Source organism: Geotrypetes seraphini, chromosome 7 (genome assembly GCF_902459505.1).
Source record: "Geotrypetes seraphini chromosome 7, aGeoSer1.1, whole genome shotgun sequence".
Lineage (NCBI taxonomy): Eukaryota > Metazoa > Chordata > Amphibia > Gymnophiona > Dermophiidae > Geotrypetes > Geotrypetes seraphini.
Window position 1 is genome coordinate 113,270,001 of NC_047090.1, and position 22,260 is coordinate 113,292,260.

The window sequence follows — 22,260 nt, forward strand, 5'->3', positions numbered from 1 at the left end:
GGAAGGATGCAGCTCGGGCGACTTCGTTGTGTGAAACGAAGTTCGTTGTACGGATCAAGACATAAAGTTCGTTGTGCGCAGCGTTCGCTGTGCGAGGCGTCCGTTATGCGAGGCACCACTGTACTTGAGATTAACAAAACACTATTTGCATAGTACTGGGGAGTATCCTGCAAAGCCCTGGCTTTTCAAACAGATGTGATAAGGACAGGTGCTCAAGGAATTCAGACATAGAATGACTCCAGATACCAGAGCCACTGTTTCAAACAGATACCAAATTGTGAGAACAGAAGATAATGGAAGATACTATTTTTAAAACAAACAAACCTATAAAGACCGGCTGCAGCACCTGCATTTCTTTCTTGCTCATTCTTCTTTCTTTCTCCTTCTTCACACCTATACATCCACCATTCATTCAGGCATGGCACAGGCTCTCTGCTTTGCTCTCATTCATTCAGGAAGGCAGGATAGACATACACACACAGGAGCATTAAATCTAATTTATACTCTATTTGTAAAAGCCTATTCCTTTAAAATATACTTTTTTATGCAACACCTGGCTCTTGTCTCATCTTACTTCCTACGGCCTCTGAGGCCTGAACCTGGGACACACAAATAGACTACACAATTAAAAAAAAAAAAAGATTACAGCAGTTGAGTAGGGTTTTGGCAGACTCACACGTTCCACCATAAATGTAGTAAGAGTGACTTATGAGCCTGGGTCCTCCTCGCTATGGTTCACTAACCCAGTGGTTCCCAACCCTGTCCTGGAGGACCACCAAGCCAATCGGGTTTTCAGGCTAGCCCTAATGAATATGCATGAGAGAGATTTGCATATAATGGAAGTGATAGGCATGCAAATCTGCCCCATGCATATTCATTAGGGCTAACCTGAAAACCCAATTGGCCTGGTGGTCCTCCAGGACAGGGTTGGGAACCACTGCACTAACCCATCTACCAGGCTACTTAAGACACATGTTTATTGCTCTACTAGGCTTTCCCATACCAAGTGCTGTTTTTTTAGAGACATGTATGTACTGTTTCATTTAGATCTTTGTGGGGTAACCACCGGGGGAGAATATGTGTGTGTGTGTGTGGGGGGGGGGGGGTGCCTCATTACTTAATCAATCAAGTGGTCATCTGGTAAATTTGGGTATCTTTGTGGCACTTAGACACTTCTAAACCAGGTCTAGCCCAAAACGTCTAAGTTCCATCTAGGACATCCTGTGAAAGATTTGATTATTGCTACATGACATCCAAGTCTAACTCATCCAAAATCTGCCCCCAACATGCTTCCCAAAATGCCCCCCCCCAGACCTCTGGGCATACAGTAGGCAAAATGCCTTGCTAGACATCCAGAAAGTTGGCTTCAAAAATCGGCAATTGGACGTCCAAGTGCCAGCTTATGACTGTTTTTGGACATCTTTATTTTTAGATTATGAACTCCATAATATTTATGTACCAAATAAAACAAAGCTGCTTATCTGTAATAAATATATTGCATAGACATCAGGGCAAATAAGACACACAAGTGGGTGACATCTGACAGTGCTGGAACAAATTAAATCTCTGAGCTAGGTAGTACTATAAAATATTTGAGCGTGTATGACCTTCCTAATAAATTGCACTTCTGTGAATTTACTTCAATTCACATCAACTCCTGGAAAGACAGAAAGGCTTGTGTCCAATTTATCCTGTTGTCTATGGATATCATCTTAAAAGTATCAAACAGCTCAGTTGCCAAACAGGATGAATTACAGTAGTCAAGCAAGTAGTTTCTCTCAAGCTGAGAATTACATAAGTGCTTGGGGACTGATCACATAATTCTAGAGCAGAAGGTTTCAGTGGATCTGCAAGAGAGGAACTTTCTGGATCTTGGGTTGGGAGTAATTTTAGAGTTGGGGGCAGGATTACCGCAAGAAAGCAATGATGTACTAGGTAGGAGAGATTTAGTTGCATGAATTTCATCTATATGTATTTTTCAATAGTTAACTGCTTGTCTAAGGATAATGGTTGGGGAGGGAGCAGGGGGATGCAGATGTATGTTGTCATGGCTGATTATACACATTTTCAACATAGAGATTTCATTAAGATTTGCCTTTTAGTAGTTTCACCTTCAGGGGCAGGGATACTAAAGTCCATTATAAATATACATTACAGTATATTTTGAATACTCATTAGTAAACTGTTAATTCAGTATAACATTTACTAATGTGCAGTTTCAAATTAGTAATGAAAGGGTTTCATATTTGCATACCTTACAGAGTTCTAGTTTAATCTTGTTCCTGTTGGCGTCCATCTCTTCCCAGACATCCTTCTCCTGAGAATGATGATGTCCCGGTGAACCAGGCATCTTCTCTGGAGTGACAGCGGCTGGGATTCCATTGTCTCCATCACTAAGCTGCTCATCTGGAAACACTTCATCTGTATTCTCTCGCAGCAAATCTCCTGGGATTGGTGTGGCATTGGCAATTCTACAAAAGGAGATATACAGCAAGTGTTAGGTAAAACCACATTCAGATTACATTTATAAAAAAAAAATCTGTTTTAAATCAAGTGACAAAAGTATTTAAATCACTTCATATGACAGTCATTTCTCAGTCTTTATCTATGAAAATGTGTACAAGATATAATGAATGGTGACATTAAATGGCTGAGCGTGTATATCCCCACTAGAGGTGTCAAGAAGAAAGTGTGTGCTGAAGGAGTTTGTTTACCCTGATGCAGGAATTGAAAAATAGCTATGTCGGCTACCGACTCTCTTGCACTATCTACAAGATAAGTTTTTGAATTGATTTTCAAGTTTTGTTGAATAATCAACTGTAAATATTGTGAAGATAGTGTGAAGATAATTAAGTATGCTAAGAAGTTCCATATTGCTTGTTGGATGTACGAGGAGGTGACAGTTGGCTATTAGTTACTGGCAGTAAAAGTTTGCTAGCAACGGCATTTGCTGGATTAAATGTATGCAGCAGTTTTATATATTTGCTAGCATAAAACACAAAATGTGTTTTACAAAGAAAATTCTGACTGTTCCTTGTGACCCTAGGCAAGTCACTTAATCCTCCATTGCCTCAGATACATTAGAAATATTGTGAGCCCACTAGGATAGATAGGGAACAGCTTTGAGTGTGGTTATATAACTACAAAAAGGTGGTATTCAAGTCCCAATCCCTTTCCCTCCACTATCTATCAAGAATTTTTTTATATTAACTATTTTGAATAGCTGTTGATTTGAAGACAAAAAAAGCTTATCTTAGAATACATAAAGTTAGAAAATGATAAAAATTCACTAGTGTTGATAACTGTTAAGACCTTTCCCAGCATGTCTCAGTCTTTCAAATATTCTCTAGTTCAGTTCCTTTGCAAGACTCAATTCAGGGGGGAACTCAAAGGATGCAAACGTGTTAGCACATGCTAACCACTAAAGATGCCCATTATATTCCTATGGATATCTTTAGTACTTAGTGTGTAAATGTGCTTAGTGCTCTTTGATGAATTCCCCTTCTCAATCTGTTGCAACCCAGGCTATTTTCCAGTCTTGGGCTTTGCAAGAGCAAAGTTTGATCACCTTGCCCATATGGACTATAAATTTAAAAAAAAAGTATCTGCCGAAAAGATTACTGAAAATAAATAGCTTATTTTGAAGCTATTTGGTCTTTTAATCCTTTAGATCCTCTTCTACTCCTAACTCTTCCCAGATATTGCAGGAGATACTTCCACTTCCCAAGCTATATAGGAGTCTTCTCCAAACTGCATCCTCAGCTGGGTCCTGTCAAACAGAGGCTCTGAACTTGGATTTCCCTATAACACAGAGTACTTTGGCTTCAGTGACAAAGCACAGTTACTTACCGTAACAGGTGTTATCCAGGGACAGCAGGCAGATATTCTTTACGCATGGGTGACGTCACCGACGGAGCCCACGGTACGGACCTTTTTACTAGAAAGTTCTAGTTGGCCGCACCGCGCGTGCGCGAGTGCCTTCCCGCCCGACGGAGGAGTGCGTGGTCCCCAGTTAGTATAAGCCAGCTAAGAAGCCAACCCGGGGAGGAGGGTGGGACATAAGAATATCTGCCTGCTGTCCCTGGATAACACCTGTTACGGTAAGTAACTGTGCTTTATCCCAGGACAAGCAGGCAGCATATTCTTTACGCATGGGTGACCTCCAAGCTAACAAAGGGGGAGGGGGGATGGTTGGCCATTAGGAAAATAAATTCTGAAGTACAGATTGGCCGAAGTGCCCATCCCGTCTGGAGAAAGCATCCAGACAGTAGTGAGTAGTGAATGTGTGAACTGAGGACCAGGTGGCCGCCTTGCAGATTTCCTCAATGGGTGTGGAACGGAGGAAAGCAACAGAAGCGGCCATAGCTCTTACCCTGTGGGCCGTGACAGCACCGTCTAGTGACAGACCGGCCCGAGCGTAACAGAACGCGATGCAAGCTGCAAGCCAGTTGGATAGCGTCCGTTTAGAGACCGGTCGACCCAAACGATTCGGGTCGAAGGTCAGGAAGAGCTGAGGGGACAAGCGGTGAGCCCTTGTACGATCGAGATAGTAAGCCAGGGCACGCTTGCAGTCAAGACTGTGCAATGCCTGTTCTCCGGGATGTGAATGAGGCTTCGGGAAGAACACAGGCAAAACAATGGACTGGTTGAGGTGAAAGGCTGAGACCACCTTTGGAAGGAACTTTGGATGGGTGCGCAGAACCACCTTGTCATGGTGAAAGATAGTGAACGGTGGATCGGCAACCAGTGCATGAAGCTCACTAACCCTCCTGGCAGAGGTGATGGCAATGAGGAAAAGAACCTTCCATGTCAGAAATTTGAGCGAAGTTGTGGCAAGTGGCTCAAAGGGAGGTTTCATGAGGGCAGACAAAACCACATTCAGGTCCCAGACGACCGGAGGAGGTTTCAGAGGTGGTTTGATGTTGAAGAGGCCCCTCATGAATCGGGAAACCAGAGGGTGAGCCGTGAGAGGTTTTCCTAGGACAGGCTCATGGAATGCCGTGATGGCACTGAGATGGACTCTGATTGAGGTAGACTTGAGGCCTGCGTTGGACAGGGAGAGTAAGTAGTCTAGAACAGTTTCCACCGCTAAGGAGGTGGGGTTGTGATGATGACGGAGGCACCAAGAGGAGAACCTGGTCCACTTCTGATGGTAACATTGGAGGGTGGCCGGCTTCCTGGAGGCGTCCAAAATGAGACGGACCGGCTGAGACAGATTTCCTGAAGAGGTTAGCCCGAGAGAAACCAAGCTGTCAGGTGGAGGGAAGACAGATTGGGATGTAGTAGAGACTGATGTTGCTGTGTAAGTAGAGTAGGAAACACAGGTAGAGGAATGGGCTCCCTGGAGCTGAGTTGAAGTAGAAGGGAGAACCAGTGTTGACGAGGCCACCGGGGAGCTATGAGGATCATGGTGGCTCCGTCCCTGCGGAGTTTGGATAAAGTCCGCAACATCAGAGGTAGAGGAGGAAAGGCATAGAGGAACCGATCCGTCCAATCGAGCAGGAATGCATCCGGGGCCAGACGGTGAGGAGAGAAGAGTCTGGAGCAGAACTGGGGCAGCTGATGGTTGTGAGGAGCTGCGAATAGGTCCACCTGCGGAGTGCCCCAGCGAGCAAAGATGGAGTGGAGCGTGGGAGGATCCAAAGTCCACTCGTGAGGTTGAAGGATGCGGCTGAGATTGTCGGCCAGGGAGTTCTGTTCGCCCTGGATGTAGACAGCCTTGAGGAAGAGACTGTGGGCCGTGGCCCAGGTCCAAATGCGAAGAGCCTCCTGACAAAGGAGGCGAGATCCGGTGCCGCCCTGTTTGTTGATGTAGTACATGGCAACTTGGTTGTCCGTGCACAGAAGCAGAACCTGAGGGCAAAGAAGGTGCTGGAAGGCCTTGAGAGCATAGAACATGGCTCGTAGTTCCAGGAAGTTGATGTGATGGAGACGCTCCTGCGGGGTCCAAAGACCTTGGGTGCGTAGGTCTCCCAGGTGAGCTCCCCATGCATAAGGGGAGGCATCCGTGGTGATGATCATGGAATGCGGGGGCAGATGAAAAAGAAGGCCCCTGGAAAGATTTGAGGAGTCCAACCACCATTGTAGAGATCGCTGAAGAGACGATGTCACAGAGATGGGATGAGAAAGAAGATTCGAGGTCTGTGACCATTGGTTGGCCAGAGTCCATTGAGGTGTTCTGAGGTGGAGTCGTGCCAGGGGAAGCACATGAACCGTCGAGGCCATGTGGCCCAGGAGGACCATCATTTGTCTGGCAGAAATGGAGTGATGAAGGAGCACCTGACGACACAGGCGTAGCAGAGTTCGCTGACGATCGGAGGGGAGAAACGCCCTCATTAGTGTGGTGTCGAGAACCGCTCCGATGAACTGAAGTCGCTGTGTGGGAAGCAGATGCGACTTGGGGTAGTTGATCTCGAACCCCAGAAGATGGAGGAGAGAGATGGTATGATGAGTGGCTTGTAGCACAAGTGGAGACGTAGGTGCTTTCACTAACCAATCGTCCAAGTAGGGAAACACCTGAAGGTTGTGGGACCTGAGGAAGGCCGCCGCCACAATGAGGCATTTGGTGAACACTCTGGGAGATGATGCCAGGCCAAAAGGTAGCACCTTGTACTGATAATGGCGATGGTGCACCTGGAATCGTAGGTAGCGACGTGAGGATGGATTGATTGGGATGTGAGTGTAGGCCTCCTTGAGGTCCAGGGAACATAGCCAGTCGTTCTGAGAGAGATGAGGGTACAGCGTGGCAAGGGAGAGCATTCTGAACTTCTCCTTGACGAGACACTTGTTGAGGTCCCGGAGGTCGAGAATGGGACGTAGGTCTCCTGTCTTTTTTGGAACCAGAAAGTAACGGGAGTAGAATCCCCGGCCCCTTTGTTCCAGAGGTACTTCTTCGATGGCATTGAGTAGAAGGAGGGATTGGACCTCCCTCAGGAGGAGGGGGGTTTGAGTTGAAAGAGAAGCAGACTCTACGGGAGGATTGTCTGGTGAAAGAGTCTGGAAGTTTAGAGAGTAGCCGTGGCGGATGATGTTTAGGACCCACTGGTCCGATGTGATGACCTCCCAACGGCTGATGAAGATGTGAAGCCTGCCTCCGATCGGCTGAGGAAGAGGCAATGAGGGTGGAAGACTGGCTAAGCCCTGGAGAGAGGAGTCAAAAGGGCTGAGATGGTTTGGCAGGAGGAAGAGCCTTGGCCGGTTGATTAGACTGGGCACGAGGCTGGGTGTGCTGGTGTTGGCGGGCCCGCCTAGGTTGCTGTGGAGGTGGATTGAGCGGCCTAGCGGAGAACCTGCGCTGATATGAGGTCTGTGGTCTGTAAGGACGAGCAGGAGGAGCCTTTTTCTTTGGTTTAATGAGAGTATCCCATCTGGTCTCATGGGCGGAGAGTTTCTGTGTGGTGGTATCCAGGGACTCTCCGAATAATTCGTCTCCCAGACATGGGGCGTTGGCTAGTCGGTCCTGATGGTTGACGTCCAGATCAGAGACCCTGAGCCAGGCCAGACGGCGCATAGCCACAGCGATGGCAGATGCACGGGAGGTGAGCTCAAAAGAGTCATAGATAGAGCGCACCATGAATTTTCTCAGTTGAAGCAGGCTGGAGATGTGCTGCTGGAAAAGTGGAACCTTATGCTCTGGCATGTACTTTTGCATGGCGGAGAGTTGCATTACCAGATGTTTGAGGTAGAATGAAAAATGGAACGAGTAGTTGTTTGCCCTGTTGGCAAGCATGGCATTCTGATAGAGCCGCTTGCCAAACTTGTCCATAGTTTTGCCCTCTCTGCCAGGAGGGGTGGAGGCATAGACACTGGAGCCCTGAGTCTTTTTTAAAGTGGACTCCACTAGGAGAGACTCATGAGGGAGTTGGGGTTTATCAAATCCTGGGATTGGTATAACCCTATAGAGGCTGTCCAATTTACGGGGGGCCCCAGGAACAGTCAGCGGGTTCTCCCAATTTTTATAAAAAGTTTCCCGTAAGATATCATGCACGGGCAACTTTAGGAACTCTTTGGGAGGTTGATCGAAATCTAATGCCTCCAGGAAAGCTTGTGACTTCTTAGAGTCAGATTCCAGAGGCAAAGACAAAGCACCCGACAACTCCCTGAGGAATTTAGAGAAGGAAGATTGTTCAGGTTTAGATGCGGTATCGGGTGCCGAAGGCTCTTCATCCGACGACGATGCATCCTCCTCGGTACCGGTAGGGGATTGTTCCCATAGGTCCGGGTCTCTGACATCGGTATGTGCGTGTCGAGAGACTGGAGTGGAAGGCTCGGCATGGTGAGTTGTAGACAAAGATTTGCCTGAGCGTACCGAGACGTTACCAGGTGATGTAGACCTATGTCTGTCTCGGTCCCGAGAAGTACGGTGCCGGTCAGAGTCGTGGGAAGACCGGTGCCCTGCCCGGTCCCGAGGAGGATCGGTCGTCGTCAATGCCATAGCCTCGGCATGGGAATGGAGATGCGGTGCCGAGAGAATGGGCATGGAGGAGTCCATAGGTACCGAGGGAGTGGATACCGGTTGGACGGTATGGGTCTCGGGCCGGTCTGGTACCGAGAGCAGCGGTGCCAAGATAGAGGGTAAGAGCTGCTTAAGTTGCTTGTGGAGTTGTTCCTGCAACTTGTCCTGGAGGATGGCCGCAATGCGGTCATCCAGGGGAGGCACCGGAACCACTTTTTTCTTCTTTGGTTCCATGGGTGCCGCTCTACACTCCGGCGATGAGGGGGCCGATGACGAGGCACTCACCGAAATCGGAGTGGAGCGTTTTTTGGCTCGGCGTGGAGCCGAAAGGACTGGTGTCGTCCCCGAAGTGGGAGGGCGCTCAAGGGTGGAAGGCTTCTTAGCCGGCTTACCTGGCGCCGGGGGCGCCGATGTCGACTCAGGCGGTGTCGAAGTGGTCGGTGTCGATTTCGACGGTGCCGCAGATGAAGAGGTCGAATCCATAGTCGGGCCGGTGCCGAAAAGTAGATTTTGTTGGATTTGACGATTCTTCAAAGTGCGTTTTTTAAGAGTGGCACAGCGGGTGCAGGAATCCGCCCGATGATCCGGTCCCAAGCACTGTAAGCACCAATTGTGTGGGTCAGTGAGGGAGATCGGGCGTGCACACCGCTGGCACTTCTTAAAACCGGGTTGCGGGGGCATGAATGGGAACACGGCCTCCGCAAAATCAAACCCCGAGGCCTGGATCGTGCTAACAGGCCCCGCCGGGGCAGGAACGAAAAAATAAAGCAAAAGAAAGGAATTTTTTTTTTTGTAATAGAAAGAAAAAAGCACCCGAAGGTGAAAAAATCGAAAAAAGAACGCGAGCGGGAAGGCAAAAGGAGTATTTCAACGACGTTGAAAAACACACGTCTTCTTCGCTCCGCGGAAACGAAGAAACTGGGGACCACGCACTCCTCCGTCGGGCGGGAAGGCACTCGCGCACGCGCGGTGCGGCCAACTAGAACTTTCTAGTAAAAAGGTCCGTACCGTGGGCTCCGTCGGTGACGTCACCCATGCGTAAAGAATATGCTGCCTGCTTGTCCTGGGATAAGACCAGACCCCATAAACAATTTCTTTAAGAAAAAAATTATGACAGGTTTCACGGGCAATCTGTTGAAGCTAAATTTCAAAAGGATATTCTGGTAAAGCAAAGATACTTACCTGTAGCAGGTGCTCTCCAAGGACAGCAGCATATATTCTAACATGTGAGTAATGCCATCTACAGAACTGAATTAGAATGAATGGGTAAGGCAGGCCAATTTTTTTTTTCCTGGGGGCTCGGCAGGGGTGCCCACTTTCCCCACTTTTGTCTGTCTTGGTCTGGATCCTTTACTGAGAGATATTTTGGCCCATCTGGAGATAGAGGGGGTGAAGTTGGGCATGGAGACTTTTAAAACTTTCAGTCTTTGCAGATGATATTTTGGCACATTTTATGAACTGGAAACCTTTAGGGAGTATGGAGATTTCTCTGGGTTCAAATCTCACTAAATCGGAATACCAGTTTAGTGCATCCTTGGGAGAGAAGTCTGTACCTCAGGCCAGCGTGTTGCGCAGGGTGGTAGGTTCTCTTGAATAGCTAAGGGTCTGTGTGTGTGTTGATACCAAATAGATTTACTGTTTGAATGTGTCCCATTTCTTGACTATTCCCAAGCAGCGTTTTCAATAGTGGGCAGCTCTTCCTTTGTCAGTAATGGGACGTATAAGTTTATTTAAAATTATGATGTTCGCTATGGTTATATTTTTTGCAGACTCTTCCCTTGTACTTGCTAAGGATCTCCAGTGGTTGTATGGAATGCTTCGGTTTTCTTGTTGGGTGGGTGGGAGGAAGAAGGCGAAGTTGAAATTTTCTTTGATGTTTGTGTTTACCAGATATGAAATTGTATATGGCTTGCTTGGTGTGCCATTTGGGAGAATGGGTTAACTCTACTGAACTTTTTTTCCCATTGCAGATGGCGAGTGCTTATTGTGCCCCTTTTTATTTATATGTGTTAAATGCAGAGACTAGGGCCCTACTTCCACATATTAGAATCAGTTTTGTAATTAGTTCGTTGTGTGGACTCTAGGGGATGTTGATCCATTGGGGCCACTTCTCCCCTCGCTGTAATTGTTTACTCCCTTTGAGGGGCAATGGAGGATTCCTGCCTGGCATGGAAAACCCTAGTTTTCTGACCTGGCATTTACAGGGTTTAAGTCTAGTGCAGCATGTGGTGTCCAGGGAGGAAAACCTATTGATCTTTGCATCTTTACGAGGTCCTTTGTCGACTTTGAACAGATAGTTTCATCTATTTTTAACTTCAGCATTATATCTCCTTACCACCTAATTCAAAGATGTTGGTTGTGGCTACTACTATTTGGAATCTGTTGACCTTTCCTTCTGACTTATCCCCCTCCATTTCACTGTATCATAAAAAGCTGCTACAGGGGTTGCCATTGAAAGACCTTTCAGCCCTAGATGCTCACTGGTGTGTTGATTTGGCTTCTACTATTTCTGTCTAGAATATTCTTGCTTTATTACGCTCCATTCCATATTGGGTTGGCTCAGCAGAATTGTGGGAATGTCAATATAAAAATTCTCTTTCGGGCATGTGTGTCCCAAAATAGACTTTATAACATGGGGGTTTTGGGTTCTGCCTTGTGTGCGAAATATCAGGGTGCACCAAATTCTCTGATCCATGTTTTGTGGTAATGTGGCCTGATTGTGGCTTTTTGGCGGCAGGTTGTGAGGTATTTGGAAAGACTACTACATCAACCTCTTCAATTACATATGGGGGGTATATTGTTAGGTCAAGGCTCTGCCTTGAGAATCCAGGGGAAGGGCCCCAGATTATGGATCAGGATAGCTTGCATAGTGGGAATGAAATGTATCCTTCAATATTAAACACAATCTAATGCCCCCTTTTTTTTTTGGCATTGGCAGAATAATTTCATGCCCATTTGACGATGGAACTTACTGAAGTACGTCTGACTTTTAAAAGTAAAAGTCACTTTCTTTTTATATGGGAGCATATATACATTTGCTATCTCCTAGAATTTGTGGGCACATCTTGAATCAGCTAGGGGATCCTTCTTTCTCTGTTCCGTAAGCCTTTAGAGGGAAGAGGGGATATATATATTTATAAGTCTACTTATTAGAGGGTTTTTTTTTTTCTTTCACGCCATGTCATAGAGCTAGCTGTTAAGATGGAGACATGGGGTTGGTAGAGTGAGGGGCTGATTTCTGTAAGTCGGCAGATAGGGTATTTATGGTTTTATATTACACTATATAGTTCTGTGCAAATCTGAAGGGCCTTGTTGTCTCTTTTGGTGTTAACAGTATAAGTTCTTTCTCAAGGTCATCATACCCACTGGTTCTTTCTATGGTTCAGGGGCTATAAGTGCCCAGGTCCCTGGATTGTTTGTGGGATACAGACAAGAAGATGACTTCAAGTTTCAAGTTTATTAGGATTTTATATACCACCTATCAAGGTTATCTAAGCGGTTTTTACAATCAGGTACTCAAGCATTTTCCCTCTCTGTCCCGGTGGGCTCACAATCTATCTAACGTACCTGGGGATATGGAGGATTAAGTGACTTGCCCAGGGTCACAAGGAGCAGTGCGGGGTTTGAACCCACAACCCCAGGGTGCTGAGGCTGTAGATCCAACCACTGCGCCACACACTTAATATCATGTGTGTTTCTTTTCACAGATTGTAGGGATGGGATTGCAGGGAGGGGGTGGGGGAGATGGGGAAAAGGGAATATAATATAATTATAAATGTTTGATGACTGGAGCTTTGTTATTACTTGATTTATTGTGAAAGTGTGGATGTTTTACTAACTGAACGTCTTGATTGTTGTTTGTCATCATCAATAAAATTGACGCTAAAAATACATATCCATGTCTTCTCTAATCAAGGCGTCTGCCCTGTCAATGTGCTTTTGTGTGTACAATATTGATGAGCAACCAGAACGACCTTCATTGGTTACAACTGTTGTTCTGCTTTAAACCTCTATACCAACTCGTAAACCTTTTGTTGATTCATTGTGCTATGTCCATACCGAGTCAATATCCAATGGTGAATTTCCACAGATTTCCCTCTACCCAAAGAAAGCGCACTACTATACGTTGTTCTTCAGTGGTGTAATCTTGCAATGGAGTGTCTATGTTTCTGACCTCGAGACTACCACACGTCTAAACACCAAGTTCTGCATTGTGCGTGGATGAACTATCCAACAGGCTATATACGAGTACATATGTTGCATTTTGCAAGCTCTGTTTTGGTTATTGCATAATTTAACAATTGCCTTTAACTTCTGATTCACCCTCAGTATTATATTTATTATTATACACAATAAATAGTAGTAATACCCTGTTTCCCTGAAAATAAGACCTATCCCAAAAATAAGCCTTAGCATGATTTTTAAAGATGTTCCTAATATAATTCCTACCCCAAAAAAAAGCCCTAGTTAAGATCAACCCATGAAGTCCCCCTCAAATGTCCCCGACACTCCCCAACTCCATCCCTGACACTAGTGCTGCCTGATTAACCAAAATCGGACTCGTCATTTCAGTGACCCCCACCCTGGTGAGACCCGCCATACCTCCGCTATGAGGCCTCCTAAAGCAGCAGCAGTGGCAGTGCTTTCTCCCATCCATGTGTAGCATCTTTCCTCCCCTCTCAAGTTTCAAGTTTATTAAGTCTTGATGAATCGCCTATATAATTTGCTAGGCGATGTACAATAAAAATGACATGTATTAATAAATGAAACAAGTACAATGTTAAAAATGACATAAAACAAATTTGTTGTGTAAACATATAACATACTTTACAAACTAATCAAAAACCTAATTTCATCCTCATCCATCCCCCTGTGCAGCATCTTTCTACCCCTCCCTTCCATCCCCCTGTGCAGCAGAACCCAACCGACCCTCCAATCATGAGACTGACATACCATACACCTCAGTGATGCGGCACGGGGAAGGCCACAAAGCAGCCCGTTTAGAGTGCTACCGCCACTGCTGTTTTTGGAGGCCTCGGAGGTATGGTATGTGAGTTTCACGGTGGGAGGGTCAAGGGGGGTTCTACTGAACAGGGGGGATGGGAGGGAGGGATATAAAAATGCTGCACAAGGGGATGGGTGAGAGGGGAGGAAAGATGCTGCACATGGAGGGGAAGGAAAGAAGAATTGGGGTGGAGGAGAGGAAGGAATGAAAAAAAAAAATAAGACACCCCGAAAATAAGCCTTAATGCATTTTTTGGACCCAAAATTAATGTAAGACACTGTCTTATTTTTGGGGAAATACAGGTAATAGGACACAGCTAATGTCCCATCAATTAGGATCGACACACTGGGCACAATAATTATGCGGGTCAGAGCCTGAAATAGTCCAATTACATAGAGAGCATTTTTTTTCCATTGCTGCTCAGTATAGTCTTTGCATTAGCTATTTTCCCCTCCATGTCAAGTCAAAGGGCTCAAAGGCCAGAGAGCTAAAGTAAAATGTAACCTAAAAACAATCAATGCTCCCAGGAAGAAAAAAGGGCTTGAAGAGGACTTAAGCACAAAAATGAAAAAGTTGACCAAATTAAACCACAATTGGTAGAAATGAAGGAACTTGGTAAAAATAAAAAAGCATAACAGAAAAATATGAAAAATAAAGAAGAGAAAGCACTCATAAATCAAAACGTTTAAAAACGCTGAAGAAAACACTGAAAATACAGCTTCTCAGCTCTGCAGAAAACTAAGAACTGCAGGTCTCATGAGCCAACATCAGGTGGGAAGGCACCAGCATGCACATGTACAGGCACCGCCTTTAAAAATATTAAGTGAGTGCACTTGGTAGTGTCTGTACTGGGTTCTATGGATCACATTACCCACATGTAAGAATATAATGCCTGCTTGTCCTCAAAGAAAAAGGCAGTTCACTCTGAACAGGTATTTATAAGTTAGCTTCTTTTGGGGGTGGCACAATACATATTTATTGATGCACATACCCAATAGCAGCAGGAGTCAAACGTGTATGGAGTTGGGGAGTAGTTGAAGTTGTTATTGTTGTCAGGGAACCATCTGTTCCACTCTTCTCCCAATCAAAGGGGTCACTGTCTACAACTCCAAATGTCTTCATGCTGTTATCAAATACAGAAGTGAGGAGCTAAAACCACAAACACAAAAAGAGTTGGTAATAACTATAAGTTTCATCACCTTATTTCAAGTACCAAAACCTAAGAAAGAACAAGATGCAGTAGCCTGTGATCACTCTACATTTTTTTTCAAATCTTTATTGAAAATATGCATTAACAGCAGCAAAGATAAACATTACAACCATCAAAACATAAGCTGGGCAGGCGCTGGGTGGAAGTGGTTTGGATGGAGAGAGAGAGACAGAATGGGGGGCAGGCGCTGGATGGAAGTGGTTTAGAGAGAGAGAGAGACACAGAAAGTGGGGAGCAGTCGCTGGATGGAAGTGGTTTAGAGAGAGAGAGAAGGGGGGCAGGCGCTGGATGGAAGTGCTTTGGATGGAGAGAGAGCAAAGGGGGCAGGCGCTGGCTGAAGTGCTTTGGATGGAGAGAGAGAGAGAGAGAAGGAGGCAGGCGCTGGATGGAAGTGCTTTGGATGGAGAGAAAGAGAAGGGGGCAGGCGCTGGATGGAAGTGCTTTGGATGGGGAGGGAGAGAGAGAGAGAGAGAAAAGGGGGCAGGCGCTGGCTGGAAGTGCTTTGGATGGGGAGAGAGAGAGAAGGGGGCAGGCGCTGGATGGAAGTGCTTAGGATGGGGAGAGAGAGAGAGAGAAGGAGGCAGGCGCTGGATGGAAGTGCTTTAGATGGGGGAGAGAGAGAAAAGGGGGCAAGCGCTGGATGGAAGTGCTTTGGATGGGGGGAGAGAGAGAGAGAGAGAAGGGGCAGCGCAGGATGGAAGTGCTTAGGATGGAGAGAGAGAAGGGGGCAGGCACTGGATGGAAGTGCTTTGGATGGGGAGAGAGAGAGAGAAAAGGGGGCAGGCGCTGGATGGAAGTGCTTTGGATGGAGAGAGAGAGAGAGAGAAAAGGGGGCAGGCGCTGGCTGGAAGTGCTTTGGATGGGGAGAGAGAGAGAAAAGGGGGCAGGTGCTGGATGGAAGTGCTTTAGATGGGGAGAGAGAGAGAAAAGGGGGCAAGCGCTGGATGGAAGTGCTTTGGATGGGGGGAGAGAGAGAGAAGGGGCAGCGCAGGATGGAAGTGCTTAGGATGGAGAGAGAGAAGGGGGCAGGCACTGGATGGAAGTGCTTAGGATGGAGAGAGAAGGGGCGGGCGCTGGATGGAAGTGCTTTGGATGGAGCGAGAGAAGGGGGCAGGCGCTGGATGGAAGTGCTTTGGATGGAGAGAGAGAAGGGGGCAGGCGCTGGATGGAAGTGCTTTGGATGGAGAGAGAGAAGGGGGCAGGCGCTGGATGGAAGTGCTTTGGATGGAAAGAGAGAGAGAGAAGGGGCAGGCGCTGGATGGCAATGGGGATGGAGAGAAGGGGCAGGCGCTGGATGGCAGTGGGGAGGGACGAGAGAGGGGGCAGACGCTGGATGGCAGTGGGGTGGAGAGAGAGAGGGACAGGCGCTGGATGGCAGTGGGGAGGAAAGAGAGAGGGGGCAGGCGCTGGATGGCAGTGGGGAGGAAAGAGAGAGGGGGCAGGCGCTGGATGGCAGTGGGGAGGAAAGAGAGAGGGGGCAGGCGCTGGATGGCAGTGGGGAGGAAAGAGAGAGGGGGGCAGACGCTGGATGGCAGTGGGGAGGAAAGAGAGAGGGGGCAGACGCTGGATGGAAGTGGGGAGGAAAGAGAGAGGGGGCAGACGTTGGATGGAAGTGGGGAGGAAAGAGAGAGGGGGGCAGACGCTGGATGGAAGTGGGGAGGAAAGAGAGAGGGGCAGATGCTGGATGGAAGTGGGAAGGAGTGGGTTCAGACACTGGATGGAAGGGGTAGAGACAGAAAGTACATGCTGAATAGAAGGAAGGGATAAAGAAAAAGGTCACATGCTACATGGGGGGGAGAAGAGAATAGAGTTAATAAGATAATGGAGGTGGGTGAGGGAAAGAGGTGGCAAGCTGCAGGTAAACAAAGTGAAAAGAGGGAATTGAGGACTGAATAGTAAGATAGAATTTAATCTAGGTAGAGGCAGAAAATAAATGGAAACAAGTGAAAGGAGAGAAAAGTAACAAGCAGGAAATCCTGGCAAGAGAGTTAAGAGAAAACGAGGAAAGCAGAAACCAGACTGGGGCTACAATTGCGGGAAAAAAAAGCAAAGGTAGTTAAAATAAGATGAAAGTAGTGTGGTAGCTGTGTTAATAAATAAAATTAGAAAATGGAAATGAGGTGGTGTCTTTAATTGGACTAATTTTACTTTTTTTTTACTTTTTTTTTTTAATTTCAGAGACCAAAGCTACCTTCCTCAGGTCAGAACAGGATACCATAACAAAAAGGGGTTTGGCTTTTGAAAGCTAATTGAAAAATGTATTTAGTCCAATACAATGGTATTTTCCATTTCTTGTTTTATTTGTTAGTTTGTAATTTAGTGATTGGAATGTGTCAGTTTTTAAAATTTACATCTGCTATCTATATATTTTGCAAAGTACGGGAGCACATGCATCAGTTTTTCTCTCTCTAATATTGCACGCAGTGGTGTAGTAAGGGGGGGGCAAACTGCCCTGGGCACCGTCTTGGTGAAGGCACCAGTACCACTTCTCCTCCCCGGCTCCTTCCTGCTATGTGTGTGCCTTCCCTTCCCACCTCCCGTAACACTAGCTTTTCACCAACCTGCTGCTCAAGCCGGCCTTGGCTTTCCCTCTGACATCCCTTCATTGACAGGAGACCAGAGGGAGAGCAGAGACCAGTGTGAGCAGCAAGTTGCTGCTCATGCCAGGGATGTTAAAAAGCTCCAGGGAAGTGAAGGGGCATCATGTGCATGGCAGAGGGAGGTGGGAAGGGGCAGGGAGCAGAGAGCAGAGAAGAGGGCGGCGGCACCACTTCCCTAGGCACCTCCTACCCTCACTATGTCACTGGTTGCACTGTATACAGACTGGCTTCTTGGGGGTTCTGTTTAATTTTTATTTCCATTATTAGTTTTTGGTTACTTATTCTATACTGAGTGAGGGGGTGTGTTCTGCATGTGTGAGCAAGAGACATGGCTTTGTGTTAGCATTGATTGCAGGATTAATTTGTACTAACCTGGTTTGTTTAGTTTTCCAATCAGTGTATTGATGTTCTAGCACCCACTGTAGTGCTGTCTTTTCCTAAGTCAGTCCTTGTTAATGTGACTTGTGGAAGTTACTGCTATTATGGTATGTTGCAATTGCTGTGTAGGTCCTGAGTGATATGTAGTGTTTTATCTGCCTCGTATTGGATTTACACCAAATCTCTCTCAGTAATAGCTTGAGGCAAGTTACATTCAGGTACAGTACATATTTTTGTCCCTGGAGGGCTTACAATTAAGTTTTGCATCTGAGGCAATGGAGGTTTAAGTTACTTATCCAAGATGTCAAGGAGCATCAGTGGGAACTGAACCCCAACTTCCCTGATTCTGAGCCTACTGCTCTGCTAATAAAATAATGCCTAATAAGGTAATACCTAATGTTTGATACTCAACAGAAAATTAAAGGCTAGAAGAGCTGAAGCCCGGTGGCCATTTGGCAACCTATCTAAATCATTAATAGGTACATATTTTATGGTTGCCGGTAACCTCAGAATTTCTGTTACAGTACTGCTAACATTACTGTTCACATGGACAACAGCAAGATGGACTGGGGAGCTGGGGTGTATGAATAATTGGAACTAAAATTATTGTCTAGACTAAAATATCACTGGTATCGAGCTGATATTTGGCTTTCGGTGCACAATGCAGGACCCAGCATGCCTCATAAGTTGTACTTTTATTGAAAAATGAGGGGATGAGGATGAAAAATGCAGGGATGGGGAGAGGACAGGGATAAAAAATGCATTTCACTGCGGGGATGAAGATGAATCTTTGTCCCCAGGTCACTCTAATCTTTGCCAGTCAATTGTGGTCCTTCTCCAGAATTTTCTTCCATTATCAAAGAAATATTTGTTAAGCATGTTGGCTTTTTCCTTATCACTCTCCACATAGTGGCCCATATCATCTTGCAGTCTACAATTCCATTTTTAGCCTTCCTCTTTTCACTAATATACCTGAAAAAATAATCTCCCCCCCTTACGCTTCTAGTCATTTGTTCTTCTGCTTGTGCTTTCACCAGATGTATATTTCTCTCGACTTCTTTCAGTTTTATCCGATATTCTTTTTGTGTTCTTCTTCTTAGTTTTTTTTTTGTATTTCATACACACCCACTCTTTTGCCTTTGTTTTCTCAGCCAGTTGGTTGGAGAACCATATCAGTTTTCTTTTTCTCTTGCTTTTAGTTACTTTCCTCAAATGGCATTTTTATAGCTCCTTTCAGCCTGGACTACTGTCTCCACTTCTCATGTGTCCTCCCGTCCCTATTTTACTAAAAAGTCAGAATGTTTGAAATCCAGGACTCTGAGCTTTGAGTGGCTATCCTCCAGTTTAGCTGATATATCAAACCAAACTCACATTAGGCACAATATCCCCATTTGTGAACACCAGATCTAGCATTATTCCTTCATAAGAACATAAGATTAGCCTTACTGGGTCAGACCAATGGTCCATCTAGCCCAGTATCCTGTCTTCACGGAGGCCAATCCAAGTCACAAGTACCTGCCAAAAAACCAAATAGTAGCAGCATTCCATGCCACCCATCCAGGGCAAGCAGTGGCTTCCTCCATGTCTATCAACAGCAGACTATGGACTTTTCCTCCAGGAACTTGTCTAAACCATTTTTTAAACCAGATACATTAACTACTCTTACCATATCCTCTGGCAACGCATTCCTCCTATTGGTTTTAAAAGAATTACTCTGTAACTTCGAGTGTCTCCTAGTCTTTGTAAATCTTGATACAGTAAAAAAAAAAAAAAAAAAAAACTCGATCCACTTGTACCTGTTCTACATCACTCACGATTTTTTAGACCTCAATCGTATCTCCCCTCAGCCCTAACCTAAAGAGCCCTAATCTCGCTAGTCTTTCCTCATATGAGAGGAGTTCTATCCACTTTATCATTTTGGTCGCTCTTCTTTGAACCTTTTCTAGTGCCGCAATATTTTCAACACCATTTGTCTGAGAGGAGCAATTTGAAAGGCATCCACAATCTCTCTACTTTCCAAATCCACAGATGGAACTTTCCAATTTGCGTCTGGCAGATTGAAATCTCTAAGTTAAAGTTCCTCCCCCTTTCTTTCCCAATATTTGGATATCTACAATCAGATCTTTATCAAGCTGCTCTGATTGCATTGGAGGTTTGTCGACAACTCATGTAGACTGTCTCATAAGAAAATAAGATTTGCCAATGCTGGGTCAGACCAGTGGTCCATCGTGCCCAGCAGTCCACTCACGCAGTGGCCCTTAGATCAAAGACCAGTGCCCTATTTGAGTCTAACCTTACTTGCATATGTTCTGTTCCAGTAGGAACTTATCCAACCTTGCCTTGAATCCCTGAAGGGTGCTTTCCCCTATAACAGCCTCTGGGAGAGCATACTAGACCTCCACTACTCTCTGGGTGAAGAAGAACTTCCTTATGTTTGTACGGAATCTTTTCCCTTCTAACTTTAGCAAATGACCTCTCGTTCTCTTCACCTTGGAGAGGGTAACAATCTCTCTGTCTCTACTAAGTCAATTCCTTTCAATATCTTAAATGTTTCGATCATGTCCCCTCTTCAGTCTTCTCTTTTCAAGGGCGAAGAGGCCCAGTTTCTCTAGCCTCTCATTGTACGGCAACTCTCCCAGCCCCTTAACCATCTTCTCTTTTCAAGGTGATCCATATCACTTCTTCCTTTCTCCAGGTCCGCTGCATTTCAGTTGCTTTAATGTTGTTTCTCAAATATAGAGCTAATCTTACACCTTTTCAACCATCTTTATCCTTCCAAAATAGATTTATTTTTATATTTCTATTCCACACTATCTAGGGCAGGGGTCTCAAAGACCCTCCTTGAGGGTCGCAATTCAATTGGGTTTTCAGGATTTCCCCAACGAATATGCATGCACTGCTTTCAATGCATGCTCATTGGGGAAATCCTGAAAACCCGACTGTTTTGCGGCCCTCAAGGAGGGACTTTGAGATCCCTGATCTAGGATTACCAGATTTTTCCGAAGGAAAATCCGGACCTATGGCCATGCCCCCCCCTTCCCGACCCGCCTGTGTTATGCCCCAAGACAGCGTCCAAGCAAATGCAGATGCTCCTTCCCAACACGATTTTGACAGGAAAGCTTTTCAAAACCCGGCAAAGTGCCAGGTTTTGAAAAGCCATCCGGGAAAATCCAGAACCCTAGTACTATCTGGTAACCCTAGCACTATCCAATGTTCTAAGTGGATTAAAATTAATACACACAGCATTAATTTGAGAAAACAGACAGCAAGTGAAATTTACAGTGCAGGAATCAATCCAAGATGGTTAGCAGGAGAATACCCTTGGGGAGAATGGTTTTAAGCTCCTTTTTAGAAGACTCCAAAGCTAGAGATTGTATGAAGAATTGTGAGCAGAGTGTTCCAGAGTTTGGTTCCAACAATACTGAAGAGAGATCTTCTGTAAGTTTCCAGTCATAATAGTTGCGAGGACGGGACCTTCCAGAAGATCGACCGAGGAACACAGTGTCCCGGTAGGTTGGTATCATTGTAACAATGTGAAGATAGGCCAGGGGCTAAGTTTTATAGGTCAGGCATAGAAGCTTGAAGATGATTCTCTGTCTTGGTCTTCACTACTCCATTTTTATTTCTATATATATATATATATTTTTTTTTTTTTTTTTAACTTTTTAAGATATTTTAAATTTTTTATATTTTAAACCGGCCCGATACTTGTGATGGTCGGTATATTAAATTAAGAATAAACTTGGAAACTTAGATAAGAGCTGTGATTATATGGCCATGCTTCGCAGTTTTGATGATGATACGTGCAGTGGCATTTTGAGCAACTCGCAGGGTTCTCAGATGCTGCTTCGAGATTCCTACTAAAAGGCTGTTATAGTAGTCAAAGCAGGGAAAAACAAGGGCCTGAACCATTGAGAAAAATTTAAAGAAGGAGAGTATCTCACAAATGTTTTGACAACTTTTAGTTTGTGGAAAACCACAGAAACTATCCTGGACAGGCTGGAGTCAAGAATCACTCCAAGATTGCGCATTTTATCAACTGTTGCAATAAGGAAATTGTTGATCCTAAAGGATCTCGGTATATCAGAAGAAGGGTGATCAGATGGAAGAAGGATGTGGGTTTTGGTGACATTGAGCTTCATGAAAATGTCATGTAGCCAGAGTTCTACCAACTGCAAGTGCGACTGTAACTCGATAATAGTCTTATCAATATTATGTTTGATCTTAACCAGGAATTGGATTATACCCTGGTATGGTTGCATCTCATTCTTGAGAATCAATAAACTATGTCTCTGTGATAGCAACAATATCTAAATCTGCCTCTAAAATCAGGGCTTGCAGATCATGAGTTTTGTTGCCTAGACTATGAGCGTTTGTGGTCAATGCTTTCCAGCTACAGTCGACTCCGCTTAAGTGCAAGCCCTTTGGACCGGATTGCCACATGTGCTTAAACGGAGTGTGCACTTAATCGGAGTACCACTTTTTAGTCATGAAAAATCACAGTACGCTGTAGTCAAATGCAATAAAACTTTTATTCAACAAAAAACACACCGAATACAATGTAATAAGATTCAGTTATAGAAAAAGCACTGTTCCGTCTAATGCAATACAC

The 22,260-nt window shown here is 45.4% G+C and overlaps 1 protein-coding gene across 5 annotated transcripts in view; it reads right to left on the reverse strand.

The window, feature by feature from the left end:
- The window catches only part of TTBK2 (tau tubulin kinase 2), a 192,052-nt gene that overhangs the window by 40,937 nt on the left and 128,855 nt on the right, over positions 1–22,260 (reverse strand). For all 5 annotated transcript variants that reach the window (XM_033952141.1, XM_033952139.1, XM_033952137.1 and 2 more), the window contains 2 exons: positions 14,452–14,609; positions 2,255–2,471 (listed from right to left, as the gene is read on the reverse strand). In XM_033952141.1, coding sequence (XP_033808032.1) covers positions 2,255–2,471; positions 14,452–14,609 — 375 coding nt within the window. The remainder of the gene's footprint in view (positions 1–2,254; positions 2,472–14,451; positions 14,610–22,260) is intronic.